The sequence below is a fragment of the Podarcis gaigeae genome, assembly GCF_964106915.1.
Source record: "Podarcis gaigeae genome assembly, chromosome: 5".
NCBI classification, from domain to species: domain Eukaryota; kingdom Metazoa; phylum Chordata; class Lepidosauria; order Squamata; family Lacertidae; genus Podarcis; species Podarcis gaigeae.
This window is the reverse complement of record NC_139681.1, coordinates 47,386,167-47,403,472: the sequence shown is the minus strand read 5'-3', so window position 1 is coordinate 47,403,472 and position 17,306 is coordinate 47,386,167. Positions and strand designations below refer to the sequence as shown.

The 17,306-nt window shown below is 39.4% G+C and overlaps 1 protein-coding gene across 8 annotated transcripts in view; it reads right to left on the bottom strand.

The window, feature by feature from the left end:
• FGFR2 (fibroblast growth factor receptor 2) overlaps nt 1–17,306 on the bottom strand; it is a 144,380-nt gene that overhangs the window by 37,525 nt on the left and 89,549 nt on the right. For all 8 annotated transcript variants that reach the window (XM_083741239.1, XM_083741238.1, XM_083741241.1 and 5 more), the window contains one exon: nt 344–534. In XM_083741239.1, the coding sequence (XP_083597365.1) occupies nt 344–534 (191 nt within the window). The remainder of the gene's footprint in view (nt 1–343; nt 535–17,306) is intronic.

Genomic DNA, 17,306 nt, shown 5'->3' with positions numbered 1-17,306 from the left:
TAATATATTTACTTTGATTTATTTTGGATACTCTTTGCCAATGCACAAATCTCAAGTGATGCCAAGATAACGGCACTGCAAGTCTTTTAATAAACAACCATGATGTCTGAAAAATAAGCAAACAATCATGCTGATGGATAAAAGACTTTAAGGAAGGTGAAATGCGGAATGAATTTTTGCTTTTGTTTATACCAACAACTCAGTATTCCACTGTATTTATGTGTTCTGGCAAGGATAAAAGTCAATTTTAAAAATCTATCCCTTGACCTTGTTCAAAAAGCTTTATAACATTCTAAAAAGAATTGCTTATTGTTCAAAAGAAAATAAGGGGGGGGCAACTCACCTTTAAAACTTTCAGGTACGGCAATCCATCTGGCCCATATTTACTTCCATTCTTTTCTGTGTGTTTTATCCACTGGATATGAGGCTGAGCATCACTGTAGACTTTGCAGACAAACTCTGCATCACCCCCAACAACTGCGGAAGTATTTGCTGGTAGGCCAGCTTGTAGGATAGGCCTGTGAGGCGATCGCTCTGTCAGGAAGCAAAGATGGGGCGGGGGGAGAAGAGAGAGAAAGAAATGTATAAAGAAGCAGAATTAAGCAGCACTGCCAAGAAAACTGTTAGTGAACATGAGCCAAAAAGCCCTGTAAGCCCGTTGGCTGACTTCACTGAAATAACGCTGTAACCAAAACGTAGAACAAAAACTGCACTTCAAAGGAGGTGCTTGAATACTCCAGTTGGAGTGCTGTCTAAAGACTAGCCTTTTAGAAGAAAAAGAAAAAAGATGGCAGAGAGCAGAAGACTGTATGAAGTGGGGGGAGGAAAAATAGGGCACAATTAACTAAGGATACTTTTTTTAAATCACAGAAACTTCTATTTATGTGGTATCAAATATGAGAGCACCACTCTCTGGGGTTGTTCCCTACTATATAGGGTGAGGGAAATCTATCATCTATCTATCTATCTATCTATCTATCTATCTATCATCTATCTATCTATCTATCATCGTCTTCAGTTGTACGGTAATTGATTTTAATGAATGTCAAACCAGAAAACAATATTATGATTCACCGACTTAATAAAAAAGAATTAAGTGTGTCCTAATCTGAAGTCAAATCTACAGTGGTACCTCAAGTTACATATGCTTCAGGTTACATATGCTTCAGGTTAGACTTCGCTAACCAGAAATATTACCTCGGGTTAAGAACTTTGCTTCAGGATGAGAACAGAAATTGTGTTGCAGCGGTGCTGTGGCAGCAGGCGGCCCCATTAGCTAAAGTGGTGCTTCAGGTTAAGAACAATTTCAGGTTAAGAATGGACCTCCAGAACAAATTATGTTCTTAACCCGAGGTACCACTGTATTGCCAAATCCTTTGGGTGAGGGTTTACTGAGGTATATTGTAACTGGAAATTGTCTAATTAGGCAAAAATATAAACATAGAAGGGAAAAAGAGCAGCAAAGACCAAACAAAAATGCTACCAAAACAAGTTTTTTTTTAAAAAAAAAAGAATAAAAGACTAAAATAAACATCAATTAATATATATTATTATAGAAGGCATTCACTAATTGTGAACTATAATCATGTCCTGATAATAACATTACTGCAAAGAACATATATGGCATCATCTCATATACATGTTGGTTACGTAACAACCTCAGTCAAGGAACCATTATAGATTTTCCACAGTTAGGCCTATTGGGTCTGTCCCAAAGGGTACCATCAGTGCATAGGACCATTACCTCACATGAACCAGAGTACCAGTGCTTTTTCACCAGCAACCACTACTACCTCATATCCATATCCTGGTTTGTAGGTAGTAGTTCTTGAAACTCTCAGCTTTAGGGAACTGCTTTTAGAAGACATGCTTCAGAAGCCACACTGTATGCCCAGAGCTCACTGTGTGGCCTTCTGCGTCATGATCACAACTGGCAACTACTGTTCTAAAAAACAACTTCTATTATTTCTTTTAATAATGGGCTTTCCAAAGGGCTTTCCAAAGCTCTGAACTCATGAGATCATTCTGTGGTTTGGGCCTTTGAAAGACTTAGTACCAAACGTAAAAGGGTCAGCTTATTAAGTTCCATCATCCATCATCAAGAAATGATGCACAATGGTCTTTTTCCAAGATGGTCATCGGAGAGAATACTGAATTGGCTTCTTGGCAAAATCTGTATGTTCTTATTCATCAGCTTGAATTATTTCACAGCAATCTTGAAGTATTAAGACTCAGCAGCAATTTTATGCCATTGGGAAGAAAACACCATTAAGGGATTAGAAGCTAATGATTTTCCTTGACGGTATTTGGAACTCAAGTGTATCTCACATGTCAAGAAATGCAATCTTTTTTGTTCTTGTTCTGTTTCATTACATGTTTGTTTGTTTATTTATCTGATATTATTTTGCCTCTCATCTCAGGGCAAATTATAATAAACAGGAAAATAAATCAAACAATTAGACACCTGAAATGAAAAACTTATTAAGTGCTTTATTTTTTGTAAGTGTAAACAAATTATACACAATTTATTTTGGACTCTTCATTTCTTTTGAAGAACCCACTGGGGTTGGGAACTTTTCGCCTTCCTGATGTAGTGGAATACAACTTCCATCAGCTCCAGTCAGCATACCCAATGCCGAACAGAAGGTCAGCGGTTCCAATCCCTGCGATGGGGTGAGCTCCCATTGTTTGGTCCCTGCTCCTGCCAACCTAGCAGTTCGAAAGCATATCAAAGTGCAAGTAGATAAATAGATACCGCTCCGGCGGAAGGTAAATGGCGTTTCCGTGCGCTGCTCTGGTTCACCAAAAGCAGCTTAGTCATGCTGGCCACATGACCCGGAAAAACTGTCTGCGGACAAACGCTGGCTCCCTCGGCCAGTAAAGTGAGATGAGTGTCGCAACCACAGAGTCGTTCGTGACTGGACTTAACTGCCAGGGGTCCTTTACCTTTTTAGAGATACATTAATTATTAAAACTAAATTAGAGTTATTTGAGGAAACATTAAAAACCATCCAAATAGCATATAGTCTGCCATGCAGTGCAATCCTATTCATGTCTGCTCAGAAGTAAGGCTCACTGAGTACAATGGGATTAAGCTCTGGTACGTTTGTATAGGACTGCAGCCTTTAACATGTTGGCTTAAAAAAAAAAAATTGTCTGAAAAGCACAACACTGGGGTGTAACAGCAAATAATGACACTGCCAAACAATAGGATCTTTAATAAAGGCCATATATTTGGCACTCTGCAAATGCCTGTGGGGAATTTACTTACTGAGGCAGCACTGGCAACATACTACAAAGCAGAAGCCTTATTTAACTTGTAGCTCTTGCAGTGCTGTTTTTAAATTACTTCACGGCTGTATCTTGGACGGTGTGTATGGCTTGAATTCATCCAACATAAAAGATCTGCTATAGTTAAGGTCTGGGAACATCTGGTGACAAAAAGACATCTATTTAAGCACCTATAAAGCTTCTCTGGGAAAGAATTTCATAAGCAGGGTATCATGACTGAGAAGGCCCTCTTCTCACCTTACTTAAGATGGCACTCAGTGGAAGCCCTGCAGAAGATGTGTGGGCAGGTTAATACTGTATGGGGAAAGTGGGCCTTCAGGTCCCAAGCAATGCAGAGCTTTAAGTACTAATTCTGAACAGCACTCAGTAATGGACCATGGGGCAGTACATTTCTTTTAGCACTGGTGAGTTGTGTTTCCAATGCCCAGTCTAAATTCATATTCTAGCAGCTGCATTTTGGACCAAACTGCAGTTTCTGACCAATCTTCAATGGCAGCTCCACATACAATGCACTGCAGTAGTCTAACCAAGACTCGGTGAAGAGACTACAAGGGTGAGGGAATTTCACCTTTTGTATTGATACATATTCCTATTGTATAAGTATTTCTTATTTCATTCTTAAAATGTTTTACTTCTTCTTTTAGGACAATGACCTCACAAATTGGTTTCCAGTGACAGAAAATACAAATCACCAGGAAAAATGAACAACGTAAGGGCAGTGTGAGAGGGATCACATCCACAAACATCAGAGAAGGCTATGCTGAACAAACAGTTCCAAAGTGGGACTCCAACAATTCCCTCATGGAGAAATGCATAAGAAAAACAGGGAGAACTCATGGACCTCTTTGGAAGTGAAGGATCTGAACAAATGCAAGAAAGCGCAACTCCATCAACCTTCTTATATTTGCACAAGCCACTCTTTGTGTGTTGCCTTGTCAGATGTAGGAATGGTATACTTAAAAAAAAAAGTGAAATGCAAATTGTGGTTTAATGTAGCAGTTAATATTTTTATAGTCCTGGAAAAAACTTATAAAGCTTTCCACCCTTTACTAAATAAGCTCCAACTCCATCTCCCCTACCCATGTTTGGGTACAAAAAGAAAAAAGAAAAAACAAGTATGATCTCGCTTTAATGGAAACCTTACACCATCTTCCAAAACATATTACAATCGCCTTCAGTATAAAATGAAACCTTAGAGAATATTATTTTAAATGTTTTTAGAAAGTCAGTAGGCCTCATGTTTCATTTATCCACATCAGGGTTTGATTTCCTTCACGACCTTACTTCTTGCCCTTAAATGGGGGTGGGGAGTCCCCAATACCATTGGCGGGGGGTGGGGGGAGAATCACCACTAACATTAACACACAATGTGTTTTGTTTATTTCTCTTGAAACTTTTTAACTTTTAGCTACATGTGCTAGCTTGCCTGAAATACATGTAGCTGATCTGAGGTTGGAATTTTTAGCTCTAACATTTTAAGGGATGTGTAAAAGTGTTCACGTAAGGCACTGGCTGTGGATGATTTAAGAGTAGAAAATGTTACCAAAGTTTGGGGCGTTTTAGTAAAGCGCTGCATATCGAAGCAATTGGCTTCTTCAGGTACTTCATCTAATAATAAATGACTTTCATTGACTGCAACATTAAATCTTAAACTTGATTGCTGCCCATTGCAATCCAATTGAGTGCAGCAACTGTCACTGAAAGAATAAGGCATTCTGCATAAAGCTGTCATATATAGGTTACCTAATCATACAGAGTATTCTGGCTGCTAACAACAGTGGTACAGTGAAGGATGCTGTTTCAAGGTAACAAAGCAAACATGTAATCTGGCCTAAAGAGATCCAGGCATCTATCTAACTGCCTTAGAACAAAGCTTTCCAAACTTTTCATGTTGGTTACACACTTTTTAGACATGCATCATTTCACAACACAGTACCGTAATTCAGTTTTGCATTATTTCGCGGCACAGTAATTCAGTTTTATTAGAAAACTGGATGTTAAACTAACCCCATTCCAGCCCAGGAGGAGCACATGGAGCATTCACATGACACACCTAAACACTGCAGCTGACATACTAACATGTCATGACACACAGTTTAGAAAGCTCTGCCTTAGAAACTGCTGAATTTTCAGTGATATTACACACACACACACACACACACACACAAACACACTGCACTCTATGTGGGGCTACCTTTGAGGTGACTCAGAAACTACAACTAACCCAGAATGTGGCAGCTAGACTGGTGACTGGGAGTGGCCACCAGGACCATAGAACACCGGTTCTAAAGTATCTTCACTGACTCCCAGTACATTTCTGAGCACAATTCAAAGTGTTGGTGCTGACCTTTAAAGCCCTAAACAGCCATGGCCCAGTATATCTAAAGGAGTGTCTCCAACCCCATCGCTCAGCCCAGAAACTGAGGTCCTCCACTGAGGGTCTTCTGCTGGTTTCCTCACTGCGAGAAGTGAAGTTGCAGGGAACCAGACAGAGGGCCTTTTTGGTGGTGGTGCCCTCCCTGTGGAACATCCTCCCTTCAGATGTCAAGGAGATAAAGAACTGCACAACTTTTAGAAGATATCTGAAGGAAGCCCTGTATCGGGAAGTTTTCGGCACTTGATGTTTTATGTTTTTAGATATGCTGTAAGTCTATCTAATACAAGTCTAGTGGCTTTAAACTGTGACCCTGTTCCCAAGCAATATGAAATATTTGATAGACATACATGGGGAATGACTGCCTTACATGAGAAGCTGGCATTCCACACCACTAGTATGACCCAAATTTATATCAGGTTCCCTTTCCTTGTTCTCTCTTTCATTTAAGTGACTCTGCAGTCTCACCACTGATGGAGCGGCTCCAGCTATTTACTAAGCTCACCCTTACGTGTTTTCCAGATGTTTTGGACCACAATTCCCATCATCCCTTACCACTGGCCATGCCGGCTGGAGCTGGGGAAGTTGTGCATTTAATAATCATTATATGCAAAGTATGCACAATTACGACAAAATAAGGGTGAGAGGAAAAGTGGGCAAATATTACCATATTGTTCTCTTTTAATTTGATAGCTCTGTGGGTTTTTTTTTACCAAAGCCTTTTCACTACGCCTGCATGAAGCAGTGTATTAAAATATAAAATCTGCTGCAGTTCGTTTGTCAGGTATCCAGATCGTGCCTGTGCATTCTGACTAAATATGGTAATTTAAAACATTAAACATTACAGTGTTAGGCAGTTGTTGGTATATGGGCAAGTAGCAGGGGTGATAAGAGACTATGTCACATTCCTGAAGAAGAATAAAAGCTGTGTTTATAAAAATATCTTAAAGACAAAGCCTAGCTCTAAAATACAAAGTACTGCTAAAGTATGCTAAATAAATATATTGGCCTTTTGGAGACCAATTATATTTTGTTCTACATCTGAAAACAGTTAAAGTAAAACTTTATTAATTCTTCATTCCAAACTATAAATGTTAAATTTTAAAACACACACACAACTTCAGAGCCTTTGCTTTCCCAGTGCTATAAATCCATCAGTATTCAGTATATGTATTCTCTTATTTACTCATGCACAAAAAGGTCAAATAGGCACATGGGAAATAAATCTTTGCTAATTGAAACTTCAAAAGTTTCCATTTTGAACATGTAGATGGTTGGGTTGTATAAAGCATGCCAACACCTTTCCCTGTAATTTTTATTTAGGGGGCCTTTACATACAAGGGGGGAAGTTCCTGGACACTTCTGTCTACAGTGTCACTGATAATCTTTGAAAGAATAAATATGCACTCATATATATTAAACAAAATCCTATGGAGTTCGGTTACCCTGAGTTCCGTTCAGGATTCAGTGGGGGGAAATTACTCCTAGTAATGCAATCCATGCCAACAATTCCATGGGGGAGAGGAAACTGTAAGCAAAGGGTGGTAGGTATCATTTCACCTAGAAAATAGCTATATCAGTGTCTGGAAAATAAGCCAGTGAATGTTTCTGATCTGGTTGCAAATTGCAGAGAATTCACCTTTTAAAATGTGTTTAATAAGACATGGTGCAGTTCAATTTCTCAAAATCTGCATACATTATTCTAGTAATCCTTATAAAATCCTTGTATGGGAGGTCAGTATGTTCACTGAATAAGCAGACAGAGGGATGAGACCAAGAGAACAGTGGTTTGCCTAAGGTCATGTAGTGAGTTTGCGGACATAGTAAAAACGCTACATTAACCACACAGTCAATGTACATCCTTAAAACACTGCCCTTGTTACACAGGCAAGTAAAACAGTTCCACTATCACTAGAGTTCAAAGTTTATAGGGAAGTTACGAAAAATTCTTGGGAAGTTAAGAAAATTCAGATAAAATCTCTGTGATGCAGCCATGGACAGCTGACATACCAGAGTATCAGGTGACTCAGCACGTCATCTACAAGAACTCTCATGATCCAATAATTTCATCTATTGAGACATCAGGTACAGCATCTTTGGCTGTGGTCAAAGCCAGATAAAGAATGTGGAAAGTGTTGAATGAATGTTATCTGGGGTCAGCCTTGGCTCATGTGTTTAAGCATTCATTTAAGATACTGCTGTAACTGTGAAGAACATTGCTACATAGCTGTTTTATATGTGAGATGAAGCTCAAGAGCAAAATGATTTCTAGAGCAAGATTCACAGCTCTTCATACCACACCTCTTTCACTTGCAGGCTGCCATGAGAAAGGATAAAATGAGCTATATGTTGGCTACAAGACTGTGGATGGATTTTCATGCATATGGGCTTTTCTATGTTCTTATAGGGGCAAAGTACAAGTGTGCACTGATCCACAGTGGACCATTAGCTTTCTTACAGTGTGAATTTCTAATAGGAGAGGGTTGCTCCCCTCCCCCTTTCTGGCATGAGTCTCTGGAAAATCCCCAACAATATCCATGGACTTTGTGCACATGACAAGAGGATTGTGGCCATTAACTGCAATACAATCCACATTTAGATGTGCTTCAAATCCTACATGGAAATGAAGCACATACTGTTCTGCATTTTGGCTCCTTTTGTGAACAGGGACACCTAATGGTACAATTCCAATAAGACTTTCAGTGGCTGGAGTTAGTGTGCGGGCAGTTACTGTAGACCCTAGATTATTCACTGCAACCAGGAGCATATTTGACTGAATAATCAGTAGACAAAAGTTATTCTCACTGTTTAAGCTCCTTTACAAATTAGCAGTCATGTGCACTTACAAGAAACAGTGAAACAATACTATTAGGGAAACAATGTATTGTTGAAATGCAGCAGAATGAGATTACTAGATAATAGCCAGTTTTAGAATCATAAAGAAACATTGGCAGATTCATTGGCAGATTCAACAATAATCAAATGAGCCAGAGTTCAGAAGTACATGTAGTGTTGTGTATGTGCACAATAAAACATTTACAATTTTTATTCCTTCGCCTATCTGAAGCCTGGTTCCTCAACATCAAAGTATTCTTATCTAGGACAGTCTGAAAAAAGACAGCATTGTTTAATTTTTAAAGAAATTTGCTGCCAAGTTCAACTCGTACCTCTGTCTATGTTTTCATCACTGATTTAATCCTTAGCAGTGTTCAGGAATCTGTATCTTTGCAAAACTCTCAGGTATGTTGACTATGGCTGTGATCCAGAGGTCCATGTATGAGCCTTATGCCTACTAGAATGTTTTTAATTTTCCGTTCTCAACAGTTGCTACTACAGAACCCCTCCAAACTGATTTTTTTAGAACTCATGAGTTCAATTAGGCACACATCCATGCAGCTCCAGATACCACAGTTCTTGAAACTGCAGACAAAGAAAATATGCCCAGAATGAGCAATAGCCATTGCTAATCTTGTGGCCCACTATATTCTCCAGATATCTTCATGGATGGTCAGACTCATTAGGAGGTGTGGGGAACTTCTGATTCCCCAGATGTTTCTGAACAACAACCCCTAACATCCATGCTTCTTTGGGCTGATGGGAGTTATACTTCAGCAACATCTGAAGAACCAAAGGTTCCCCACATATTCTCCATAGGAAACCTGGCATCACTTGGCAATGAAGGCTTCACAAATACTGAACATGTGCACTCAGCTGGTAGGAAGTCAAAGCAATGGATGTCAAAGCAACAGATGCTGCTGCTTCTTTTCCTTAAAGGGGAAACTGAGCAGAGCTTTCAACAAACATAATTCAAATTTAGTAAAGCTATTGGGGGGGTAGTGTCAGACAAAGTAGCTTCACTTAGTCATCCTCACCCAATATCTTAATGGGTAAGGAAGAACCATGTTTTTATCCTTCATGTTCTCTGCTAATTATGCACCCAGTTTTACCACACGATAATCAAACTATGCTCTTTCAAAATGTATCTGTTACAAAGGTTTAAGTGATACAATGCACCACCAGCCACTCAGAAATTGCAGTATGCAACATGAATGTTCTTGTTTTAAAATGTTCAGTTGTCATCGCTGGCTAATGGTCTTAATACCAGTCCGCTCTTCATGCAGAGAAACCCATTGTTAGGCTGCCACAGTGTGTGTTTCATGAGCTTCCCCAGAGGAAGAGGCTGTCGTGTCTACCCTGCTAATCTTGGGGTTAACCACTATGATTCTTGTTACGGCACAGGCAAAAGCCAAAGCTTTAGAGCATCTGAACTACCAAGAACAGCTTTGCTTGTGTGAGGGAAAATATGGAAAGCATAACAATGAAATAGTGTGACTGAAGGATTTTTGATTTTTTTTTACATATATATATATATATATATATATATATATATATATATATATATCAATCACATTTTTGGATTGGAAAAGAATAAAGCAGAACTACTCTGGAATGTGAAATGCAAGAGGCAATTTCTCCCACACACGGCTGAAACATAGAACCAGCCAAATGGGAGACACTTCTAGAATCTCTTGGCAATATATCATCAGATTTTTTTGGAGCTTGATAGCAGTTAGGAATGCTTGGAGATGAAAATCATTTATGTCAGTCCCATCACAATACAGCCTTGCAATGGTACTGCTGCATGAGCTTGGTAATTGTGGTTGGAAATATAACACTGAAATGCCAAATCTCATACAGAGTAAAAGGGAAGGGTAGGTGGACTGTGCTATCATTATGGCCCCAGTCCCATTCCATCCAGGATACGATACATAAATGGTTGGTTCATTGGGTACATTCAGATGTTGGGATTATAGCATTCATTTTCCTGGCTGTAATTCTGTCCCTGTTTCCAACATTCCTTTTACACTGAACTACCAATTGTGTTATAGAACTATGGGTTTTTTTATTGACATACCGCTATGTCATGCTAAATTTCATTTACACCAGCAGCCATGCTGTGACACAACTGCAGATGTCATTGGACATGTTGCCATCCTTTATGCACATGAATGCTTGTTTTTACCCAAGAAATGGCAGAAAGATTACCTTCCCAAATTTTGGCATCCATGAAAAGGGTTGGGAAAGAACAGCACAAAATTCCTGCAGTTCTCTGAGTTAACAGGGCTGCAAACAGATTTTTTTCTGGAAGCATTTAACACAGAAATGAGCACCAAAATTCTAGTTGATTCCACTTGGTTTGCAAAAGGGGCTTTTATGTCATGTGAAAACAGTGTGTATCATGCAGAAATTATCAGGTAAGGAAACATCAGGGAAATGGAATGAAGTGCTGTCTGAGTATAAGCCATAGTCATTTTTATGTCATGTCCTTACCACTGTAATGCACATACAACTAAAAGCATCACTAAGAAAGCATGGTAATGAACTACACACTGTTTGTAGGGAGAGAGAATGCAGCTGAATGTTGTTTCATTGCTACAGGATAAGAACATAGGGGAACCTGACTTAAATCAAAAGCAGCCAGAGCCTGAGTGCATCTAGATCAGTATTGCGTGTACAGGGTGGCAGAAGCTCTCCAGGGTTTCAGTTGTACCTGGCAGAGATTGACCAGGGACCTTTTGCATGCCAACCATGCAGCTACACTGATCAACAGTGCTTCTTTGCAGTATGAGATGTCAATATGTCCTAATTAGTAATGTTGATTGCAAAGCAATTGACCTTTCAATAAAACACAGGGCTAGAAGGCTGCCTGCTCCAGAAATGTCTCAATTTGGTTTCCAGCCCTGGAGAAAGGGTACAAAATTTTAAAATGATGATATTCTTTAAAGTGCAAGAATTCTACTCCAGCGTTCTCATCAGCTTTGGACTTGAGAGAGAAACAAAAGGTGGGGGTGTGTGCATGTGCCCTGCGTTGCATATGTAAGAACTGGGGAAATGATAGAAAAGGGCTAGTTCTATACTTTGAAACCTGTTCTCCATTTTCCTTAAAAACGTTCTTCCCCAGCCTCCCTGGCTGCTCACACTTCCTGATCTGAAAAAACGTCAAGGGAGAATTTACACCTGGGTTTAACTGAAGTCCAGGAATCTGGGGGCACTGGCTACTGCATGCATGAGACTGGTGTGCTCAATAATTTAATGTACTGTATTCAATAAGTTCTTCATCTTACCTTCTTAATAGTTCAGTTGGAAGAGCATGAGAGTCTTAATATCAGGGTTGTGGGTTCTAGCCCCACATTGGGCAAAAGATTCCTGCACTGCAGGGGGTTGGACTAGATGACCCTCGTGGTCCCTTCCAACTCTACAGTTCTATGATTCTATGATTTCTGCACTGACTTCTTCAAAAACACCTTCCCTTAAAATAAAAAGAGAAGAATAGCTGACAGAGGCATAGTGTCCATGGGAAAGTCCAGCCAATGATGACATGAGGTTTTTATAAAGTGCAGGCAACTGGGGAGGCTGCAGAATACATATCTTAGAAGATATGGTCTGCAGAATCAAAGAAAGGACACTTACAAAACACTTCAGCTGCCATGAAATTAAAACAAATGCAATGAATATCCTGACCCCACACATGAGAATTACATGAAATAATTTTCTCCACTTTGATAAGAAAATTCCTTTTCTCATTAATTCATGAAGAATGGTTATCAAAATTGCATAATATATTTTTGGCACAGCATTACGAAGGACAGAGCAAATAGATGGTGAGCATATGGGCATGTAGTGGCAAGGAAGTAAGTTAAGTGAGGGGCTGTGTGATCCAAAAGGCGCAATGCAAGTATGACAAATCCAATGAGTAACAGCACCTGGATATTTTTTTAAAAACCCTTTGATAAGCAATGACATTCGCTAAGAGCAAAGCACACAGCCTCTAGCTCTAAACAATTTGTGTAGGTTTCTTTCCTCTCCCTCTCTCTGAGCTAGTTGCTCAAGTGTTGCCAAAAGCCCATGCCAGGTGTAAAGTCCACAGTCAGGCTTTTCTCTTGCTTTGAAAGAAAGTTTATTCCTTCTCAGTTTATCCAAATACCTAGAGGCAAGCACCAGTGTGGATTCCTGCCTGCCTCTGCCCCTGTCTCAGCACGTCCCAGCCCTCAAGTGCTCAGGTAAGTATGTCAGGCTTATCCTTGCTCCTGTAAAGAATTAGTCAACAACTGCAAACCTGGCTGCCAGAAAGCAAGTTGTGACTTGGGTAGACTATATACATTTAACTCTTGCTGGAAATTAATTAAGCAGCACCTGAACGTTTGTATTAAGGATGGAGTTTTCTCTACTGCTGTGGCAGAATAAGGTTCAACTCAACCTTGTAAGGACACCAACTTGAATATCCCCTGTGATAAAAAGGCTCTCCCTACACCCTCATCAACTACACAAAGGATACAACACTATTGTCAAAGGAGTTGTGGAAGTTTGTACAAAGATCAACATGAGCTTGAACAGTCATTTGGAAAGGCCTGAAGGCTACCCTTAATTAATTCCTGAAAACAAATGAAATGTTTTATTTTTAGCGATATCTCACTACTGCTTTGGAGAAAGAGTTCTGCTAATACCTGCAGATAGGTACGTGACAATTACTCTCACACCCTTTATTGTGTTTTGTGTTTGGACTCCAGCAGTACAACCTACCCAACAATAATCTTACATAAGCCCACTGCAAATACCCATTTATTACACAGACATAATATATGGCTGCTGTTGCCTATGTTCATAAATTCCATTGTGCCTCAGAACAGCCATACATAGACTCAACTGAGCTATAATGCACAAGCTCACGGTGCTTCTTCCAGACTGACATAGGCTCACCATTGCAGACTTGTAACTTACCCTTCCTCTGACTGCTGTAATAATTACACACAAACCCTGTTGCTTGGTTGTAACACCATAACGTTTTTAATTATGGCTATCATTAGCTGTATTTTATGTCAAAGACCAAGTAAGTGACTCATTTTCAATCTCTGTTCAATCCTTTCGCAAACTTACACTCTGTGGGACATGGGGGACAGAATCTACATGTGCAAAGTGTACAGCATGTTCCCAACACCCAAACCATAGTTTGGCCATGACACCTAGTATGAGTCACACACCTAGTATGAGTGTCTTATCCAAATTAATACATGGCTGTAGACCAGACTTGCTTAATGCGTAGTCGTTAGACTACAACTCCCATCATTCTTTACCACTTGCCATGCTGCCTGGAATTGTAGCTCAAAACATCTACAGGGCACTAGATTGATGGAGCTTGTCTTCTACTCCTCACACACGATCAGGCTCCTACACATATGTCACTACCATTTATGAAATCAGTTACTCCCGATGCATGCATGCAGTGTTGCATGTAACGAACTTATGCACAGCAAGAAGCATGCAGGGGATTCAGTAAAATAACTACTTCTGTTCACTGCACATGATGGCATTCACAGTACCAAACTCAGAAGTGATATCATGCAGAAAATTCATGTTGAGTGAAATGGTCCATAACTCTCTTGTAAGGTACTAGTTTATAATAAACGTGACAAACGTTTCCCAATATAAGCTCTGAACAACAAGCTTAGTTTATATGGTACAATTCTTGTGGGGAAACGATTACTTCCACAGGCTAAGACTCATGTTTTTATTGCTATAATCATAAAATACAGACACATATTACTCAGTGCCTGCTCACCCTGTTAGGTTCCCACCTACATTACACCCACTATGGCACTGTTTTAAGGCTATGCATTAAGGCAATCTTATACCTGGAATATGATCATTTAAAAAATCGACCAATATTGAAAATCCTGAAATTCTAATTAAAAGAAAGGGGTTGGGAGAGGCTTACATGAATGCAGAGCAGGCAGGTCATTACTGGCCAAGTTGCCAATTTTTAGGGGGGGTGAAGATGTACTCAGAGAAAAACAGAAGTGGCAAACTGTACTATAGATGCTTTAAAAACATGTCATCTTCTCTCCTTCAATAGGAACTATACAAACCGAAATGTAAACACTGGCATGTCCTAGCTACATCTTGAAAACGGGACAACGCCAAGGACATTTGCTGAACAACAGATACATAAAACATGTAATGAAATGGCAAAAGTAAATAGGGAACAGTTGTTTGTCCTTTTTCACAGCACCAGAACTGTAGCTATCTGACATATGAAGATCAAGAGAGACTTTAAAGAGACCAGGGTTTGTTTTTGTTTTTTACAACATTATGTTGTTGAACTGAAAAGAACATGATGGGCAACAAAGTTACTGAGTTTAGACAGAGCCAGTCATTTTCAGTAGAGCTCAGCATCTACTGCTAAAATAGCCAAGGCAGAAACCCTTAATGCATGTGGTAGCCTTCAGTAACTTGCAACTCAAGAGTGAAAAATACTTGCAGTTTATTTAATTGCTGATTTCATCAGCTGTATATGTACCACTGAAGCCAAGATGCTGAGCTAGAAGGATCTTACATTTCTATCCTCTAAAAAATAGAATAAAATGTTCTCTGCCTTTTCCTGTAATCTGCAGCCCCCAAACTGTACGGCTGCCTTTCCGATTAGTACCCAAATTCTATTCCATTTTCTCTGCTATCAACAATGTTCCTATCTAGGGTTTGCAGCAGTTGCCTCTCTGCAGGGTCATCCCAAGCACATGACATGAGCAAGGTAAGAGTGCGTTACCAGGATGACAGGGAAGGAGTAGGCTTATTTCCAGTTTGGATCACTTCACCCTTCTATAGCTTTTCTGGCTCCTCAATATGGAAGCCAGACACATGCACAAGCACACAGCATTCTGTTGCAAATAATCAAAGTCATAATTTCAGTACAAGAAACACAAAAAGTAGAGAACATTACCAATCATCAAAATGTCCACCTAAGGCAGTGTCTGTTTTACTTCCGAGTCTCCAGACAAGTTCTACTGTGCAGCCAGAAGCTAACTGGACTACTAAGAAAATTCTGCTTACAGCCAAATGTTCTTCTCACATTTGCAGCAAAATATCAGATGGTGATGTACTTCCTACGTTCACAAATCTGAGCTAACAGCTGAGAATATTTAGCATATGCACTTCAAATGAAACCCTTCACATTCTGCTAGCTATTAGTGCATGAACGGTGAAAGATTCAGGCTTTCAAAAGTTATTACAGGCAAGTTAATAATGGCTATTCCCAATTTAGCATTGTGTCACCATTTGGCAACAGGCTTGCTGAGAAAACTCCAAAATCTGTGAGGTAATAAGAGGTTACACTACAACGTGTCACACAGACACATTAGTATAACGTACTGCCATATTTTAAAACTATTCATTACCATTAGTATCAAACAGGTCTGCTCTGAAATCAGCTGAACCCATGGAAAAGAGAGAGAAAAGAAGGGAGCCAACAGGTTAGCTTAGCTGAAAGCACAAGGAACGAATAATGTCTGAGAGGCTTCCTTCCCTACACTAATCTATGCCTGTGTATCACATGAAGCTCAACTATTAATACTGCTTTTCCTCCTCTTCATCCCTGGAACATAAAAAGAGCAAGTACAAGAAGAGATGAAAGAGTAATAAAGGGGAAAGGGTTTAGATTTCTGGGTTAATGCTCTGAACTTTTATCACAAATCCACACACAGTAACTGGATTATTCATGAACATATATTTTTTTTGAAGATTTAATTAACTTTCCTGAGTACTTCTACTTCTCTTTCCTACACCCAATTCATCTTCTCTATGTTTTTCATGTTTGGCATCACCTTCGCCAGGACTGGAGCAGTAAGAGACATGCTTCATAATTTGCCTCTGCTTCTCTTTCCTTCTCTCCCCCTCCTCCCTGGTCAAATTACCATTGGGTAAATTACTCTCCAACTCTATAAAAGCTTGGTCATCTGCATTATCCTAGCCAAGTATTAAGGAAGATTTTACTACACATAACATGCAAATCTATGGTAAGATGTGTGGTAAAATGATCATTAATATGAGCTTCACATCAAACTAGAATCCTGACTCAAAATCTGTTAATCTCTCATCAGTGAAGAAAATAGTAAAAATAATAGTAATAGTAGTAATAATAATAAAAATAAATTCCAGCAGATTAGTTTATGTAGAAGGGCAAACAACTAAAACAAGCAAAGAGAAATTCATTTTATACTGCCCAATTTAAATCTGGTTTCTATTCCACAATTTACTCAATTGTTTCAAATTTAATTGAGTGTCAATGTGTTTTAGCAAAATGGGTTCACCACAGGGCAACCGATTGTGGTCAGTTGTGTATTAAATATGAAGGGACATTTGCTCTGCAGAGTTCTACACACTTTTTCCTGGATCTGTCATCTAACCACCATCTAAGTATGTGATTGCTTGTTTGGTTAACGAATGTAGCACCAAATCAGTTCCATTCTGAGCTGTGTTTAGCCATGGGAAGTATGAGGAATACAGTGTTGGGGTAACAGAAGGAAACTTTTAAAAATATTATTTACCTATATTATTTATCTTGGGAAGGAAGAGACCCACACACTAGGGAATTCAAGGGAAATAGCTATTGCAGGTTTCTAAATTATATTCTGCATTACCACATGAAACTCTATGCTATAGTAATCACCTAACTAAAGGGGCAAGAATCTTCACAGTGTACCTTTCTGGCTCTTACAGATGAATGGAATATGAATAGTGACCAAAGAACCACCTCTGTGGGAGAAACTGAAACCCAAACAGTCAAGTGGAAGAATCCCCTGTGGAGTCT